Source organism: Lycorma delicatula, chromosome 1 (assembly GCF_047948215.1).
Source record: "Lycorma delicatula isolate Av1 chromosome 1, ASM4794821v1, whole genome shotgun sequence".
In the NCBI taxonomy this organism is placed as follows: domain Eukaryota; kingdom Metazoa; phylum Arthropoda; class Insecta; order Hemiptera; family Fulgoridae; genus Lycorma; species Lycorma delicatula.
In genome coordinates, this window is record NC_134455.1 from 379086746 (window position 1) to 379105274 (window position 18529).

The following is an 18529-nucleotide window of genomic DNA, read 5'->3' on the forward strand; positions in this document are numbered from 1 at the left end:
ATAGAATCATTGTAATAAGGATAAAATCAAAACCTAAACCGAAAACGATTGTTAACGTCTATATGCCTACAAGCGCCCATGATGATGATGAGGTAGAGTGTGTATACGAAGAGATTGATGAAGCAATTAAACACGTAAAAGGAGATGAAAATTTAATAATAGTTGGAAATTGGAATGCAAGCATTGGAGAAGGCAAGGAAGGAAATATAGTGGGTGAATACGGGCTGGGCAAAAGGAATGAAAGAGGGGACCGACTTATAGAGTTTTGCACGAAGTATAATTTAGTAATTGCCAACACCCAATTTAAAAATCATAATAGAAGAATATACACTTGGAAAAAGCCAGGCGATACTGCAAGGTATCAGATAGATTATATCATGGTTAAGCAAAGAATTAGAAATCAACTCGTTGACTGCAAAACTTACCCTGGAGCAGACATTGATAGCGACCATAATTTGGTGATAATGAAATGTAGATTGGGGTTTAAAAACCTGAAGAAAAGGTGTCAGATGAATCGGTGGAATTTAGAGAAGCTTGAGGAAGAGGAGGTAAAGAAGATTTTTGAGGAGGACATCGCAAGAGGTCTGAGTAAAAAAGATAAGGTAGAAAATGTAGAAGAAGAATGGGAGAATGTTAAAAAGGAAATTCTTAAATCAGCAGAAGCAAACTTAGGCGGAATAAAGAGAACTGGTAGAAAACCTTGGGTTTCAGATGATATATTGCAGCTGATGGATGAACGTAGAAAATATAAGAATGCTAGTGATGAAGAAAGTAAAAGGAATATCGGCAATTAAGAAATGCTATAAACAGGAAGTGCAAACTGGTGAAAGAAGAGTGGATTAAAGAAAAGTGTTCAGAAGTGGAAAGAGAAATGAACATTGGTAAAATAGACGGAGCAGACAGGAAAGTTAAGGAAAATTTTGGGGTACATAAATTAAAATGTAATCTGTTAAACAAAGATGGTACACCAATATATAATACGAAAGGTAAAGTCGATAGATGGGTGGAATATATTGAAGAGTTATACGGAGGATATGAATTAGAAAATGGTGTTATAGAGGAAGAAGAGGAAGTTGAGGAGGATGAAATGGGAGAAACAATACTGAGATCTGAATTTAAGAGAGCATTAAAAGATTTAAATAGCAGAAAGGCTCCTGGATTAGACGGAATACCTGTAGAATTACTGCGCAGTGCAGGTGAGGAAGCGATTGATAGATTATACAAACTGGTGTGTAATATTTATGAAAATGGGGAATTTCCATCAGACTTCAAAAAAAGTGTTATAGTTATGATACCAAAGAAAGCAGGGGCAGATAAATGTGAAGAATACAGAACAATTAGTTTAACTAGTCATGCATCAAAAATCTTAACTAGAATTTTATACAGAAGAATTGAGAGGAGAGTGGAAGAAGTGTTAGGAGAAGACCAATTTGGTTTCAGGAAAAGTATAGGGACAAGGGAAGCAATTTTAGGCGTCAGATTAATAGTAGAAGGATGATTAAAGAAAAACAAACCAACATACTTGGCGTTTATAGACCTAGAAAAGGCTTTCGATAACGTAGACTGGAATAAAATGTTCAGCATTTTAAAAAAATTAGGGTTCAAATACAGAGATAGAAGAACAATTGCTAACATGTACAGGAACCAAACAGCTACAATAACAAGTGAAGAACATAAGAAAGAAGCCCTAATAAGAAAGGGAGTCCGCCAAGGATGTTCCCTATCTCCGTTACTTTTTAATCTTTACATGGAACTAGCAGTTAATGATGTTAAAGAACAATTTAGATTCGGAGTAACAGTACAAGGTGAAAAGATAAAGATGCTACGATTTGCTGATGATATAGTAATTCTAGCCGAGAGTAAAAAGGATTTAGAAGAAACAATGAACGGCATAGATGAAGTCCTACGCAAAAACTATCGCATGAAAATAAACAAGAACAAAACAAAAGTAATGAAATGTAGTAGAAATAACAAAGATGGACCACTGAATGTGAAAATAGGAGGAGAAAAGATTATGGAGGTAGAAGAATTTTGTTATTTGGGAAGTAAAATTACTAAAGATGGACGAAGCAGGAGCGATATAAAATGCCGAATAGCACAAGCTAAACGAGCCTTCAGTAATTAATATAATTTGTTTACATCAAAAATTAATTTAAATGTCAGGAAAAGATTTTTGAAAGTGTATGTTTGGAGTGTCGCTTTATATGGAAGTGAAACTTGGACCATCGGAGTATCTGAGAAGAAAAGATTAGAAGCTTTTGAAATGTGGTGCTATAGGAGAATGTTAAAAATCAGATGGGTGGATAAAGTGACAAATTTTTTTTTTTTTTTTTTTTTTTTTGAGGGCGAAAAACGCTTGTGCGTTATCATCGCCCGGATCCTTTTTTTATATAGAAAATTAAATGTTTTAAAACTATTCTAAATGATGAATAAAACTTATAACTAATATCGAAGGTAAAAACTAATATAAGATCAAAGTAAATAGAATTTTACAAAGTCCAAGATGGGTGTAAAGGGCCCATTCTTGGATAACAAAAGACTAAAAAAAAACTAAAAACCATAAAAGATCTAATATAAAACTTAAAACTAAAACAACAAAATGAAATAAAATTTAGGACTAACACAAATTATATAATTAAAACTAGATTAAAAATAAAAATTAAAAAGTTGAAATAAAACATAAAACTAACATTACTAAAATCTTACAACTAATATCACAGACAGTCTTTAAAATATTAAAAATAAAAAAATAAATAAATAAAATAAATAAAAAATAACTATATAAAATTTAACAAATTCCGATAAGGAGTGTAAAAGGCTCCTAATCGGATAAAAAAAAAAATAAAAAATAAAGAATAAAAAAAATCAAAAACTCAGAAAAAAAGAAACTTATTTAAAAACTCTTCTAGCATTAAAAAATATACGCAACGATATTAAATTTTTTGCATTAACCCAGCACTTCGAAGAAATAAAAACAACCGGGTTAAAATTTCATTATCATTGCACAAGACACCACGGATGTTTCTGGGTAGATTAAATTTACGACGCAACGCCGCATAACATATGCAATCCACGAGTATATGGTGCATAGTCATGGGGCAGTTGCATCGTGCGCATAGGGGTGCTTGTCCTCTTATCATCAGGTAATCGTGTGTGATCCTCGTGTGTCCTATCCGCAATCGACAAAGGACTACTTCCTCACGCCGAGTTTTTCTGTATGAGGTGTCCCATGGTAACACAGAATCTTTAATCTGTCTGAGTTTATTATCAACGGTAGAAAGTGACAAATGAAGAGGTATTGCGGCAAATAGATGAAGAAAGTAGCATTTGGAAAAGAAGAGACAGACCTATAGGCCACATATTAAGGCATCCTGGAATAGTCGCTTTAATATTGGAAGGACAGGTAGAAGGGAAAAATTATGTAGGCAGGCCACGTTTGGAGTATATAAAACAAATTGTTGGGGATGTAGGATGTAGAGGGTATACTGAAATGAAACGACTAGCACTAGATAGGGAATCTTGGAGAGCTGCATCAAACCAGTCAAATGACTGAAGACAAAAAAAAAAAAAGAAGATATTTCTTGTTCACGGTGGAGCATATATGTGATATCAAGCAAATAATTAAAAAAAATTATCAACAAATTATATGGTGATTTATAAATTTGTATATAAGAACTTAATCTCTGGCAGAAATTAAACGTGATAAAATTTTACACTTGTTTATTTAAAAAAAAATGTATAACCTGATTTAATGTTAATTATTATATCTACATGTATAGATAATAAAATATATGAAATTCAAAGTTAATGTCCTCTAAAACTGTAACAGAGATGTTTAAATATAACAGGGAACTTTTGTAATTTAATCTCAACAATTTCTGAATATAAATTTTTAAAAAAACAAGAAAACCCTCAAAACATTAATTGTTAAATAACTTTTTTTTGTAAAAAGATATACCTAAAACTAAAGGGCTATTTCAATTATTAAACAATCACCAAAAGATACTGAGGAAATAGTGCATATGTAAAACAATTACATGCAAAAAATGAGGAAGCAACAATGATACATATAACAAAACAAAAATAGAATTAGAAGTGTTCATCTTATAAACGGAGTTATCATATTTCAAATTCAAAGATGAAAATACAAGTGAAAAAAGGTAAGCAGAATAAGTCATGAAATAAAATCTATTGCTGTGTCCAAACTGAAAGTCATAGGGAGAAAAACCGAGTACAAACATAAGGGTTTTTCTCATTCTTCATACTATAGAAAAGTGCTCCAGCAATACTAATGGCTACATCATGTTTGAAAAATCTAAAAAGATAAATTATAAAGATTTATGAAATCGAGACTAGAATTCTGGAACTTGTTCAATACAACAGGATAATAAAACATGAAAAAACATATAAATGAAATATTCTCTCAGAAATTTTGCAGATTATTATCCGCTTTAACTGGCTTAATAAGGAACCATGTCTTGACAAACTGTAAAATCTAAAACTGAAAATAATGTAAGAAATCCACCAGGAAATCTTTATAAAGCACTCATCTAAACTGAAATTTTCCAGATGGGCCAATTTTTAACAATGAACAACTTTCGAATTACCATAGGGAATTAGCCTACAATGTTACAGTTTTTGTCAGCAAAAATAAATTTAATTTGTTTGGGTGAAAAACTGAATGATTTTTATTAAAAGGAAGAACACTGAAGTTTAGTTAATAATTTAATTTAATTAAATTTTAAGTTAAGTTTTAGTTAGAAAAAATGTCTTAAGACTTCTTTTGTTAAGGTTGATGGGCAATTCAAATTATTTGATTACAAAGTAATTGAAATGGGTGTAATTAAGGATTATTTTAATTATTTACCATATAGAAGAAACACTCTTTAATATTTTTGACCTAAACATTTAGCTTACTAAGCATTTTGATGAATTACTATATATATACTAAATGATTGCAAAACTATATTCTTTTTTTAATTAAAGTCTTGTCTAGAGAAAACTTTCAATTTACCTATATTTATTAATAGTTACAAAATAATTAAGAAAAAATTAACTAAATAAATTGATGTTTTATGAGTAATTAAAAGTGAAAATATTGATTTTTAAAACTACTTCATACAACATGCAGGAATGTAATAATATAATCTGTCTGAATAAAAAAAATAAAGGTCAATTACTAACATTAATGGCTAGTTACTTACTGCTGCTTCAAATATCAATTTAAATTATTTTCTTAATTTTTAATATTTATTTGAGTAAGTTTAGATATTAAATACTACTACTATCAAAGATCTAAATATAAATATATTTCTGAATAGTAATAGTAATACTTCAGCACTATATTAATATTTAAAGTAAATAAGGTTTTATATCTTGCATTAATGAACTACTCGAAAGGAAACTGAACATATATCATGTATTGATCATATACTTAAAAAACAAATTAAGACGATAGATTAAAATACACAATAAGCGATAAACCACTATAACAGAGCACTATGCTGTAATGTTCCACTAGGCATTCAATAATAAGCTAGTCAAAAATAGTTCTATAAATAAATTTAGGAGGAAAATGGATATTAATCTACTGATATAACTCTTATTACAAAGTCATGGAATTTCATTTATATCTGTAGTTCAAGAAAACCAAACTGAACAAGGGTGAGGAGAAACCAAAAAGCATTGATGTGCTTCATATAGCAACAAGTAATAACATTTCAAAACCATGCAGCGAGTTGTGACGCACATTGACCTTGAATGACAAGAGGGGAAATTGCAAGAGGGGGTACACAACCTGTAACTGTACAGGAATTGCAGTTGAGATAAAGGCCAACCACCAGTGCATACATACATATGAATATGCTGCTGACAAAGGTTACCAGAATATTCATCATCAAGGAATATTACACGCAGGGCGGATCGATCAAATGAGTGCAAGAAAACTTCTGTGCAGAGTACAACAGTGATTCATTCATACACAAATCATCCACAGATGAGTTCATAAAGTTTGAGTAAACTGGATCTGTGCTTGAAAAGAAGCATCACTACCCACCTGTTGAAAGGACCAAGGCGCAGAAGGAAGATATTCTCACCAGCACACCGTAAAGGAACAGAAACTGAAGCCATACAAGATCATGGCTTTGTATTGCACACGACTACTGCAGGAAATCAAAAGTGGTCAACTCGACCCAGACCTCTACTTCATGACGAATGATGAGGCATGGTTCCACTTCAGTGGCTACATTAATTTGCAAAATTTATGATACTGGTCCGGTTACAACCCATACAAATATTCAAGCTATCGCGGCATGATGTAAAGATAGGAGTGTAGTGCGCTGAGTCGGGAACAAGAATCATTGGACCCATTTTCTTCAAAGACACTGTGAACTCAGTGCATTACATTGCCATCTTCCAGCCCATTGTAGAGCAACTGACACCAGATTAACATTTTGTGTATTACCAGCAGGACAGCACAGCAGCATATGCCTCCTTGGCAGTTGTGTACTTAGTTTTCACAACTGACAGGACTGTCTTGAAGGATCAACAGTCTCCACAGTTGCCTGATCTATCCAGTTGCAATTTTTATTTGTGGGGCAACATGAAGGGCAAGGTTTACCAAAACAATCCATGAACTCATGATGCGTTTCAACAGAATACACACAACGCCATCAACAACATCCAATGTGACGAATTACAGTAAGTCGTATTCAACATGATTTATTAGGCCAAACTGTGCCCAGACCATGGCAGTAAGCATTTCCAACAGTACCTGTAGAGATGGAGGAATCTGTGTAAGTAGGGTTTTGTCTTTCATTTACTTGTATGAGGCATATTCATAAAGTAAGGACCGTTTAATCAGATTATTACAGGAAAAGAGTGCACGAATGTAAAAACAACAATGTGAAACTGGAAATACAGCAAAAACTTATTTGATATCAATGTACCCCACAATGATATAAACGTCAGCAATAACTAATTCCTAGCTGGTGTTGGTAAGCAAAATGCTGATAATATTTAAATCCAATTATCTAACTCTTAATGAACTCATATGACAACCGCAATTTTTTTAAATTCTCACAGTTTCTAATTCCAGTCTCTCCTTAAGAAATACAGTCAGTAATTAATAAAGTAAAAAAATACTTACTAAAGTAAGTATTTATTTACTTTTACTAAAGTAAATAAAGTTCTAGCCTCGAATTTAGTTCCCCACTTATTTCACAGCCTCTTTCTTATATTAAAAAAAAATATATTTTGGTCATTATAACTTTCTGCATATTTTAAAAATGTGAAAATTAAATTGCTTTACAAAACAGGCAGGCCAACTTTTTTTTGAAAATTACAGACCGATTGATTACTTTGATAAATAATGTAGCTAAGATAATAGAAAATTAATCAAATTTGGGTTAACTAAGTTTATAGATCAGCACAAATTACTTGATTCAAATCAGTATGGATTTCAACTGAACAAATGCACAGAAGGATGCATTACTACAATGATATTCCAAAATACAAATATTAATAGGAAATAGCTAGCAGTTTTTTTAGACTTGATTAGAGCCTCTGATAATATTCCCAATAATGCCTTGTTGCTTAAAAATGAAAAATATGGTATTACAGGAGTAATATTAGATCTATTAAAAAATTACTTATGGAGCATTTCAAAGTCTTATTTATTAATTCAGAACAGAGTACAGTCAATGTAACAGATTTTGGACTTCCGCAGGAAACTGTTTTATCATGTATACTATTTTTACTTTATCAATAATATGCTTAATCTGAAATTGTGCAACTGTAAAGCCATCTCTTCCGTGAATGACATTGCATTAATACTTTACTAATGATTCATGATTCAGTGTCTTTTACTTGTAGAAAGGGATGATTGTAATATAAAAGTGGCTTGATAATAATAGTTTTAAGTCCCAAAATCTGAAAAACTAAGCCAAAAAACTGAATAATATTGATCTTTTAATAAAATTCTTTAGGTTAACTCAATAATAATATTAACTTAATCCTACACTTAAAACTATGCACTCATACTAGGATATTTTGTTCATGCATTGTTTTAGAGAAGGTGAAAAATATTAAAAATAAGTTTAACAGCTAATTAAAATTTCAAACAAAAAAACATGTAAAACTCATTTGAAAAAAAATAAAACTAAGATTCATATTTTACACTTAGTTTTTTTTTATATAAATAAAAATTGACTGTTACAGTTAAAACACACAGTTGCATTATAGAGAAACAATCAAATCTCTCACTCCCTATATTTCAACCTCATTCTTTATGTTTTTAATAATGTATAACAGGTACTAATATTAATTACATGACATACCAGGTTCTTCAGAAGATATATCTGGCAGTATAAAAGTATGTACAGGTGTTTCTACAAAAAAATCTTGCTCTATGTTATCCAACACTAGCTCGGATCTAACTTGTGATACCAAATTAACATTATCTGTTGCTCTTGATATTCCGCTATTTAGCTTTTTATCTGGAATAAAGTAGAAAACATGGTAAATTTTAATAAAATATACATAGATTAAGACAATGATAAGAATTTATCGTAATTAATATTGGGGACTTACTGGGAAACAATACAAATTTTAAAGGGCAAATCTAAAAGTGGAGTAATTATTCTAGGAGAGAAAATAAAAATTACATATAAGTCAGAAGAAATGGATTTATTGCTAAGAAAGAAACTAATTCAGAAAAAAATAATAGCAGGGCACTGACCTCAAGTAGCGGTCATGTAAAGTTCTCTCATGAAACTCAGATTCTAGCTGCCTTTTTTCAGTGATTTAATCATACTTTTTAAATATAAATTTAATACCTACTGAATGACAATATTTTGTTTTTCACAGTGGTCTAGTCATCTTTATGAAAGGTATGCTAATTAGTCATAAATATTACAGTTATTATTTCAGTTCAGTAGTTACATCTTTGTAGTTACTGAACCTTGTTCAGAAACAAGCTCAGAGATTAGAAATTTATCTGAAGAATATATGTCAAGATACAAATAGTGGGGAAAGTAATTCCTTACTATATTTGCTCGCTTGGATTCTACACAAACAAAAATATCACCTAGTAGAAGTTAATAACAAACAACTACTTATGCAGAAAATCATACTAAAGATGAGGTTGATTAATTATTTACTGAGTTAAATAAACACAATAGAAAAGGGAGTAGTCATGAGAAGCTAATAAAAAAACAAAAATGTTAATTAAAAAAGGAAAGGTTTGAATTAGAACACCCTACTGATGGATGTCCAGTTTCTGTTCTAAAGTTTTACTGAAATAATAAAAATCCTTGTGGGATCTAATGAAGATTTATTTTCACATATTATTACAACATTAAAACTACATAATGTTACTACTTAATGCTGAGATGACTGATATTATTTATGGATGGTAATGATCCAATAAGCTTTAATTATTGTTAGATACAAATTTTTTGGAAAGTGTAAATTTAACAAAAATCAATTTATAACACAAACTTTTAAATTTTGAAGGGCAGGGTCTAATTTATATAAACAAGTGATTATTGTTTATTAATATAAAATTTTAAATCAACGGAAGTTGAAAAAATGGATGGTAAATAGAAAAAAGGAAGGTATTTGGAATATGGACATGTACTCTCAAGGTAAGGATAAACTTTCTGAAAATTCTATGCCCATATAGATGATTATTGGACGATTACTGGATTACGTTAAATCTCTATTTTGCGGTCCTTAAATACCTGTTCCTTCTACAGCTGAATTTAATATTGCTGTATGTGATACTACTCCTTAATTTTAACTGCTAGGTCAAATACTTCAAAATATCCTGAAAAATTCTGCAGTTGAAGGTTCAATGAAAAATCTTTTAGTGAAGACATCAGGCAGGACACTGGAGGAAAAGTGTTAGCCTGCGTCAAAACATCCAAGAGATAAAAATATTAACAGCCAATGGTAGTGCAATTAATGAAAGTGCAGCATATGAATAAGTACAGTTTTGAAAATGTGTTGTGGAGTGCACATGCTTTCTTTAATGTTAAACAATTAATTTTCTGAATTAGTTTTCAATTTGTGCTTATAAAACAAGGGTCGGTAATCATCAAATTGATTAAGGAAATGATTTAATAGTCAAAAACTACTTGTTTTTGACAATCCAATATGTAAGGTCACTTAAACTTTCTAATAAATATTGTGGATGAGCAAGTTAAATGTTCTTTCATATTCTCAAAAAAAACATCTGTAGTGAAGGTTAGAACAGGCCCTTTTGATTCTGTGTACTCCCAGTCATGAAATTGATTTAATTAAAACTTGATATTAGCCATTTATTGAGGACTACAGACTGGGGAAATTTCACATATTTAAGACTTACACTTGAAGTAAGTTTTCTTGATTAACAATCCCTCATCTTTAGAAAACAATATGGCACATCTAATGGAATGGAATTCTGAAATGATACTTAACATACCAAGGTTATTTCATTTGTAATGTGAAGGTATCCTTAAGTTTGGGGTTGTTATTTGACACGCCAATAACATAAAATTTACTTATATGTAAACTATACAACCACATTCCAAGAGTTAAATCTTTTTTAAATACCCACTAGTGTGGATTGAAGGCCAAATATAAACTTAATAGCTGAATATTATTTTATTAAAAGTAAACTCAAGGACTTTTCAACATCAAATTTTACATAAAATTGTTTAAGATCATTTAAATTACTAGAAAATAAACGTGAAATACGTGGCCTTACCACATTGTATAAAGATAATGAATTAAAAAGAAAAGAAAGTGATATGTATGAACAGAATATTTTTCTGATATTACAAAAAATATATCCACACTGTCAAAACAGCACTTTATATTTAAACAGAATTTTGAGTACATATAATTACTACTATGTTCTTTACAGATAAAAATAAAAACTTTATTGTCTTACTTTTAATAATAAATATAATAAATAAATATAATAATAAATATTTGTTATACAACAGGCAAAAAAGTAATTATTGTATTGTGTATATAAATATCATAAAAACTCAATGCAATACAAACACTGCATTTTTTTTTTTACAATACACTCTTAAATTAAAATGTATAATATAACTTTAGAACAGGCTAACAGCTGTTAGCATGAATTTATATTATATACTGATAAATTAGAATATCACCTTTTTCTGAGAGATCAACACTGAAATACATTCATAACTTTCAACATGTATAATTATAAATTTTCATATCTTCTAATAATAACTTTTAATTTCTAATAATAACTTCTAATAATTGAAAAAAATCAAAAGGTACATACATGGTGATACCATTTAATCACAACTAATATTTGGCAATAATGCAATAAAAACTCAATAAATATGTCATATGTTTGGACTTTTGATTAATTCAAACTGGTATGGATGGTTTGAATATTTAAGAGAGTAAAACATGAACATAAATCACAAAAACAATAAACAACTTATTTGGAGAATAAGATAACAAGAGAATGTATATTTAACCAGACAACACTAAATTTAATCATGTTAATGTAGACAGACACAAATTCCAAAGTAAAATTCTGGGGAGAAATCAGCAAACTCAATTTAAATATTTAACTCAATTTTAAATATTTTTTATATTTTAATATATTTAAAAACAAGATTAATTATAAATATCATTAAAACTAATGAAAACACACAGTAAAATACTATGTGTTCTTTCAATTTCTTATAAAATTCTTATCTTTTTGTTTCAATGCTCCTTTTGGTGCTTTTTCTTTTGTCTCCCAACGGGTCATCCCTTTTTAACATCCAACAAATAGCCAGCTATTGTGCTCAGTTCCATCTTCCTTGATATCTCCTCTCCATCTCTTTCATGTCTTGGTGGAACCTTTCACCTTGCACCAAGATTTTTGGGAAAGTAATAGAGGAGAGAATCTAGGAAATGCACCTTTAGCTTCTCATTTTACAGCTTAAATCTTAGAATTTTTTAACATATTTTGAACAATATTTTTAAAATCTTCATGTTTTTTGTTGTCAAGAAACTCAGTAATTGTGTTCTTGAAGGCTTTCCAAGCTTGTTTTTCTGCTTCCTCAATTTTAGATTCAAATATTTCATCTTTAATAAGTTTCCTTATATCTAGCCCAACAAAAACACCCTCTTATCTTTGTTTCTGATAAACCTGGAAACTGACTGCAAAAATATTTGTAACACTCACCATCTTTTTTAATGAATGAGATTGACAAACTGTTGTGTAATATTTACGTGAAACAGGAAGTTCTGTCAGACTTCAAAAAGAGTGTTAGTGTCATGATACCAAAGAAAGCAGAAGAAGAACAATGTGAAGGATACTGAATAATTTGCTTAATTAAACATGCATCAAAAATCTTAACTAGAATTCTGTACAAAAGAATTGAGAGGAGAATGGAAGAAATGTTAGGAGAAGACCAATTTGGTTTCAGAAGTATAGGGACAAAATTAATAGTAGAAGGAAGATTAAAGAAAAACAAACCAATATACATAACCCACTGGGTTGGTCTAGTGGTGAACAAGTCTTTCCAAATCAGCTGATTTGGAAGTCAAGAGTTTCAGTGTTCAAGTCCTAGTAAATACTAGATCATAGATACTGGTGTTCTTTGATGGTTGGGTTTCAATTAACCATACATCTCAGAAATGGTCAAACTGTGACTGTACAAGACTACACTTCACACTCATACATAAAAACCTCATTCATCCTCTGAAGTAATATCTGAAAAGTACTTCCTGGAGGCTAAACAGGAAAAAGAAAGAAACCAACATACATGGCATTTATAGACTTAGAAAAGGCATTTGATAATGTAGACTGGAATAAAATGTTCAGCATCTTAAAATGTTGACGGTTCAAGTATAGAAATAGAAGAACAATTGTTAACATTTATAGGAACCAAACTGAAACAGTAATAATTGAAAAATATAAGAAAGAAACACTAATGAAAAAAGGGAGTCTGACAAGCAGGATGTTCCCTATCCCTGCTACATTTTAATCTTTACATAGAAATAGCAGTTAATGATGTCAAAGAACAATTTAGATCTGGAGTAACAGTGGAAGGTGAAGATAAAGATGCTATGATTTGTTGATAAAGTAATTCTAGCTGAGAGTAAAAAAGATTTAGAAGAAACAATGAATGACATGGATGAAGTCCTTCGCAAGAACTACCTTCCACATGAAAATAAACAAAAACAAAACGAAAGTAATGAAATACAGTAGAAATAAAGCAGATAGACTACTGAATATAAAAATAGGATGAGAAAGAACTGGGGGTAGAAAAATTTTGTTATTTTGGAAATAGAATTACTAAAGATGGATTAAGTAGGAGCAATATAAAATGCTCAATAGCACAGGTGAAATGGACTTTCAGTCAAAAATATAATTTCTTACAAAAAAATTAATTTAAACATCAGGAAAGCATTTTTGAAAGTATATGTTTGGTGCATAGCTTTATATGGAAGTGAAACAAGGATGATCGGAGTACCTGAGAAGAAAATATTAGAAGCTTTTGAAATGCGGTGCTATAGGAGAATGTTAAAAGTCAAGTGGGTGGATGAAGTGATAATGAAGAGGTGTTACGGCAAATTGATGAAGACAGAAGCATTTGGAAGAATATTGCTAAAAGAAGAGACAGGCTTATAGGCCACATCTTAAGGCATCCTGCATTAGTCATCAAACCAGTCAAATGAATGAAGACAAAAAAAGTATTATTTATCTTATAAAGGGTATAGTTTAATAACAGACAGTTCTATGATAAAATCACCAACTGACTTAGAACAAATACTGATTTATCTATAATAAATCAACCTGCAAAAAACTTCTTGATTTGCAAATACACTGTGCTTGGAAAGCAATGCTCTTTGCTAAACATCCAAGGAAGTTGATGAAAAAGGATTATTTCTCTTTAATTAACTCTAATTATATCCAAGCTAATAATGAATATTTACTGAACAAAATAAGCTGATAATTTTAGCTTATATTGTTAAAATCACTGATTTTTAATATTTATATGGGCATGTTGTTCCTGAATTTTATTGAGAACAAAATGACATGAAGAACCTGTACTGTAATAACTTGTAATATACAAGAACAAGTGAGTTAAACTCTGGCTAATTGACAGAAGTACAAACTACCCAAAGTAGCATTTTAAACAAAGGAAAGGAGTTGAAAATTGTTTTACTTATTGATTTTCTTAATTACAATCTCCATTGACTACTTTGGTAGAGTTCTCTGTTTCTTCAGAGCCAATTCTTTATTATGATTTTGTAAAAATAAATAAAGTTAAAACTTTCAGGAAATGTGGGAACTTCTGACTTCATCAGGATGGTTCTGGCACTTAGTAAATAGTCATAGTTAGGTGGACTAGTCAGGTTTTGGGAACATAGCCTTAAAGATTAAGTGACTGGTGTAATTCCCTGCTCTCCCTCAGCAATAAGTAAATACATAAATTCTCTTTACATTTTAATTTGCATATAGAAGAAGCAAAATGAAGGAGATAAAAGAAAATTTTAAGGACACAGTAACAATTCAGAGATTAAACAGTAAAAACTTTATTACGATACTGTTTATTTAATTGAATGCAGGAATGGATTAGATCTAATGAATTAATTCAATGTTGATGGAGAAATTCAATTTAGTACAGGGTGATTCAAAGAAACGGGAAATTTTGAAAGTTGTGTTGGTTTGGAAACCGTGGGCGATTGGTACCACTTGATAAGTGGCGCCAGCCTCTCTGTTGTCATGGATCCTTGGAGTGGTGCGTAACGTGCATTTGCTATCAAAGCGTTTTACAAAAACAATGACAGTGTGGAGGGAGCGTGTAGAGAATTTTGCCGTCATTTTAATCTGGGATGGCACGACCGTCTTCCATCAGCACATGCAATTAAAACATGGATATCTAATTTTGAGGAAACCGGTTCGGCAATGAAAAAGAAACCTCCAGGCCGTGAGCGAACCGTCCGTACACCACAGAATGTTCAAGCTTTACAAGATGCTGTCACACGAAGTCCACATCGGTCAATCCGTTGTCTTTCAGCATCTTTGCAATTGCATAGTTCAATTGTTCGAAGAATGTTAGTGAAGGACTTGCAATACCATTCATACAAGTTGCAGATCATCCAGGAACTGAAACCGAACGATGCAGTTGTGCGAGCACAATTCTGTAATGTAATGCTTCAGAAGATAAATGATAACGAAGAGTTTGTTCACGAACTGTGGATGTTAGACGAAGCGCATTTCCACCTCAGTAGATTTGTTAACAAGCAAAATTTCAGATACTGGGCACAAGGAAATCCTACGCAGCTACACCAGCGTCCGTTGCACAGCCAGAAAGTGACCGTGTGGTGTGCTATGTCATCTTACGGTGTTATAGGCCCTTTTTATTTTGAGGATGACAACGTTCTTGCGATTACAGTGACGTCGGCTCGTTACGTAGCCGTGCTTGAATCCTTTGTTGTGGAACAACAAAAGAGATTTCCACCGATTCTTAACACAGCCTGGTTTCAACAAGACGAAGCAATGTCACATACTGCATGAATATCGATGGCAGCTGTACGCCCATTGTTTGGACAACGTGTCATTTCACGAAATGGTGACATTAGATGGCCTCCCAGATCGCCTGTTCTCTCAGCTTGCGATTACTTTTTGTGGGGTCACCTTAAAAGCAAAGTGTTCCACAGTAGACCTGCTACAACAGAAGAACTGAAGGCAAAGATCCGAAAAGCAATTTCGGAAATTCCAGTTGAGATGTTATGTCAAACCATGAACAATTTAACGAAGAGACTTCGTGAGTGTTTATGTAGAAGAGGAGGTCACCTGGAAGATGTCATCTTTAAAAAAATAAACTAAAATGTATGTATCCTGAAATGGCAACATTTGTACAATTACATGAAATAAAATTCATTTTCTAAAAAATATTTTTAATATTATTTAATTTTTAAAATTTCCCGTTTCTTTGAATCATCCTGAACATGACTAAAATAAAGATAATGAATAAGACAGAATGGAAATAAATGAGCACTAAATATTAAAATTTAAGAAAACACACAATAAACTAAAGTTGCAGAATCTTGTATTATGGTAAATCAAATTGCAAGGAATGGATACTTGCCCTTTTTTTGTACAGAAAATAAATTTGCTGCAGTAAACACAGATTTAATAGAAGAAAATTTAAAAATATAAGGTGTATCTGAAAAGTAAAGATAAAAAGCCCTTAAAATTTTATTGAAGTATTTATTTACAGATCTTTAACTGACTACTACTTACAATATATGTCTTCATTCTTACATATTCAATATAATCACTGACATATACAATCATGTAACTAACTTTAATTCAGCTTGCATTTTGTGAGAAGGCAAATGCTATATGTCCAGCATCCCTTCTTTTGTTTTGAATAGCCCATCAAGAATGTCATGATAAGCACTGATGGTAATTGAAACAATTAAAACATTTTGCGGCATGAAGTCAGGAAGAATGCCTTTCCTCTCTCAAAAAACTGAGACTATAATTGTTTTGGTCTAAGTTAACATTTTGAATTTTTTACTTTGGGAAATGATCTGCAATAACTGCAAAAATTGTTGCTTCAATTCAAGAATTCAGAGATAAACCCAAGCTTTCATCCTCATTCCAACTGAGTGTAAGTAAAACTTAAGTGCAGAATCAATCTGTTTTTTTTTTTATGTTTGTCAGTTAGTTAACATTTTTGGCATCTAAAAACCGTACAATTTGTTACAGTCTAATTTTTTTTCACATCATGAATCACAGAATTAAGATTCAGAAATCAATTTTATCAAATGTTCATCTGTATGAATGCAGTCTTCAATTCTATGAAGAAGACTGCATTTCTTTATGAACTATTCACCTTTCTTCCAAACACTCAAAGCACCACTTCACGACATTTTGTCAATTTATAACATCACCATACTGCAACAACTAATTCCTTCACAACCTTAGAGGATTGTTTCCTTACTTTCCAGACATGCTGTGTTTTTTCATGAAGTATAATGATTTAAAGCAAAAATTATGGTTAATTGAAAAAAGAAACAATGAGTGAAGGTATCTGAATGTGGATAAAGAGAATTTCCAGTTAGGTGGGTTGATAAAAATTAAATAAGGTTTCAACAAGAGTTAGAAAGAAGGTATGATCAGGTCAAAATCTTGAAAAATGATAAGTTTAGTGGCTGGTACTCTAGAAACTAAAAAGTAAATATTAATGAATTAAGTTCTAGGAGACATTAAAGAGATAAATAGTCAAGGCTGATGAAGATTAGAATGTATGAGACAAATAGTGATGACATATAAGATATGGTAAGGCTCTAAAACTGACACTGGAAAAAAGCTGCAGAGATATGGATTAATAAAATGCAGCAAGAAAAGAGAATAATGTAAAAAATGGCAGCCGAAAGAAGAACAAGAGCAACTGCAATATGATTTGGGATCAATAAGCTGTGTAAATATTAGTACTATAAAAGTATTTAATATTTTACGAATTACTGTTTAACTATATATAAGCCTATAGGCACATACATACACTATATATATATATATATATATATATATATAGTAACTTAAAATAGGTTTATATATATATATATACAATCAAGTGTGAATTTCCATATCTATTGTATAAATAATTTTTATACTGTTCTTTCTAAAGAACAAAAAATTCAAGGCCAAATTTATATTTAATAAAGTTAACTGTCTGTACATAAAGATAAGAATATTTTTTGACAAGATATACTTCCCCTCCTATCATATACTAAAAGAGTGTATCAAATATAAAAATTAAAATTATATAAATTATTTATAAAATATATAAATATAAAAATTTATTAGTGTTTACAAATAGAAACAGAATGATATCAACCTAAAATACCCAGTTTACACAAGTTTTATACACACACAAATTCTAAATTTATAGTAAAATGAACTAAATCTAATAATATGGTTTAAAAAAGGCTACAGGAAGACTTTAATAATATTCAGGAAATGTTTTACTTGCCAGTTTCAGAAAGATTATGTACACAATCCTAAATTATTAATTTAAGAAGACAAAAAACAGACTTTTGAAAATTAATAGTTACTCTTGATAGTAGATGTCTCAGTAAGTAAAGGAAAATTACACTTTGAAAACTAATCCCATGAAAAAAGACACTACCCATTCTTCTTAACTATGTGCCTAAAATAACACATATTGATGGTATGAAAAATAAAAATTTAGCACATAATGGTTTTGATTCAAAAAGGTGCAACAACAAATTAATACAACACTGCTAGTGTGGGACTAAAAATAGTTTTCTTAAATACTAAATTCTTATCCAATCTTATTCATGTAAATTAAGAAGATTCAACTTTACCAATGATGCAAATAGGTTTAATTTTTGTCGTTTTCTTTATTTGTAACTTTTTTTGGTCCATTCCAAATGAGTAAATACAAAAAAGGAATTTATTTTCATTCAAAAGGGCCCAATAATACAGGTTTGTATTAAGATATAATAGCAAAAATTTAATTATTTA

At 30.6% G+C, this 18529-nt stretch overlaps 1 protein-coding gene across 3 annotated transcripts in view; it reads right to left on the minus strand.

Moving 5' to 3' along the window:
* The window catches only part of LOC142318456 (uncharacterized), a 60104-nt gene that overhangs the window by 30796 nt on the left and 10779 nt on the right, over window positions 1-18529 (minus strand). For all 3 annotated transcript variants that reach the window (XM_075355042.1, XM_075355041.1, XM_075355043.1), the window contains exon 3: window positions 8337-8495. In XM_075355042.1, the coding sequence (XP_075211157.1) occupies window positions 8337-8495 (159 nt within the window). The remainder of the gene's footprint in view (window positions 1-8336; window positions 8496-18529) is intronic.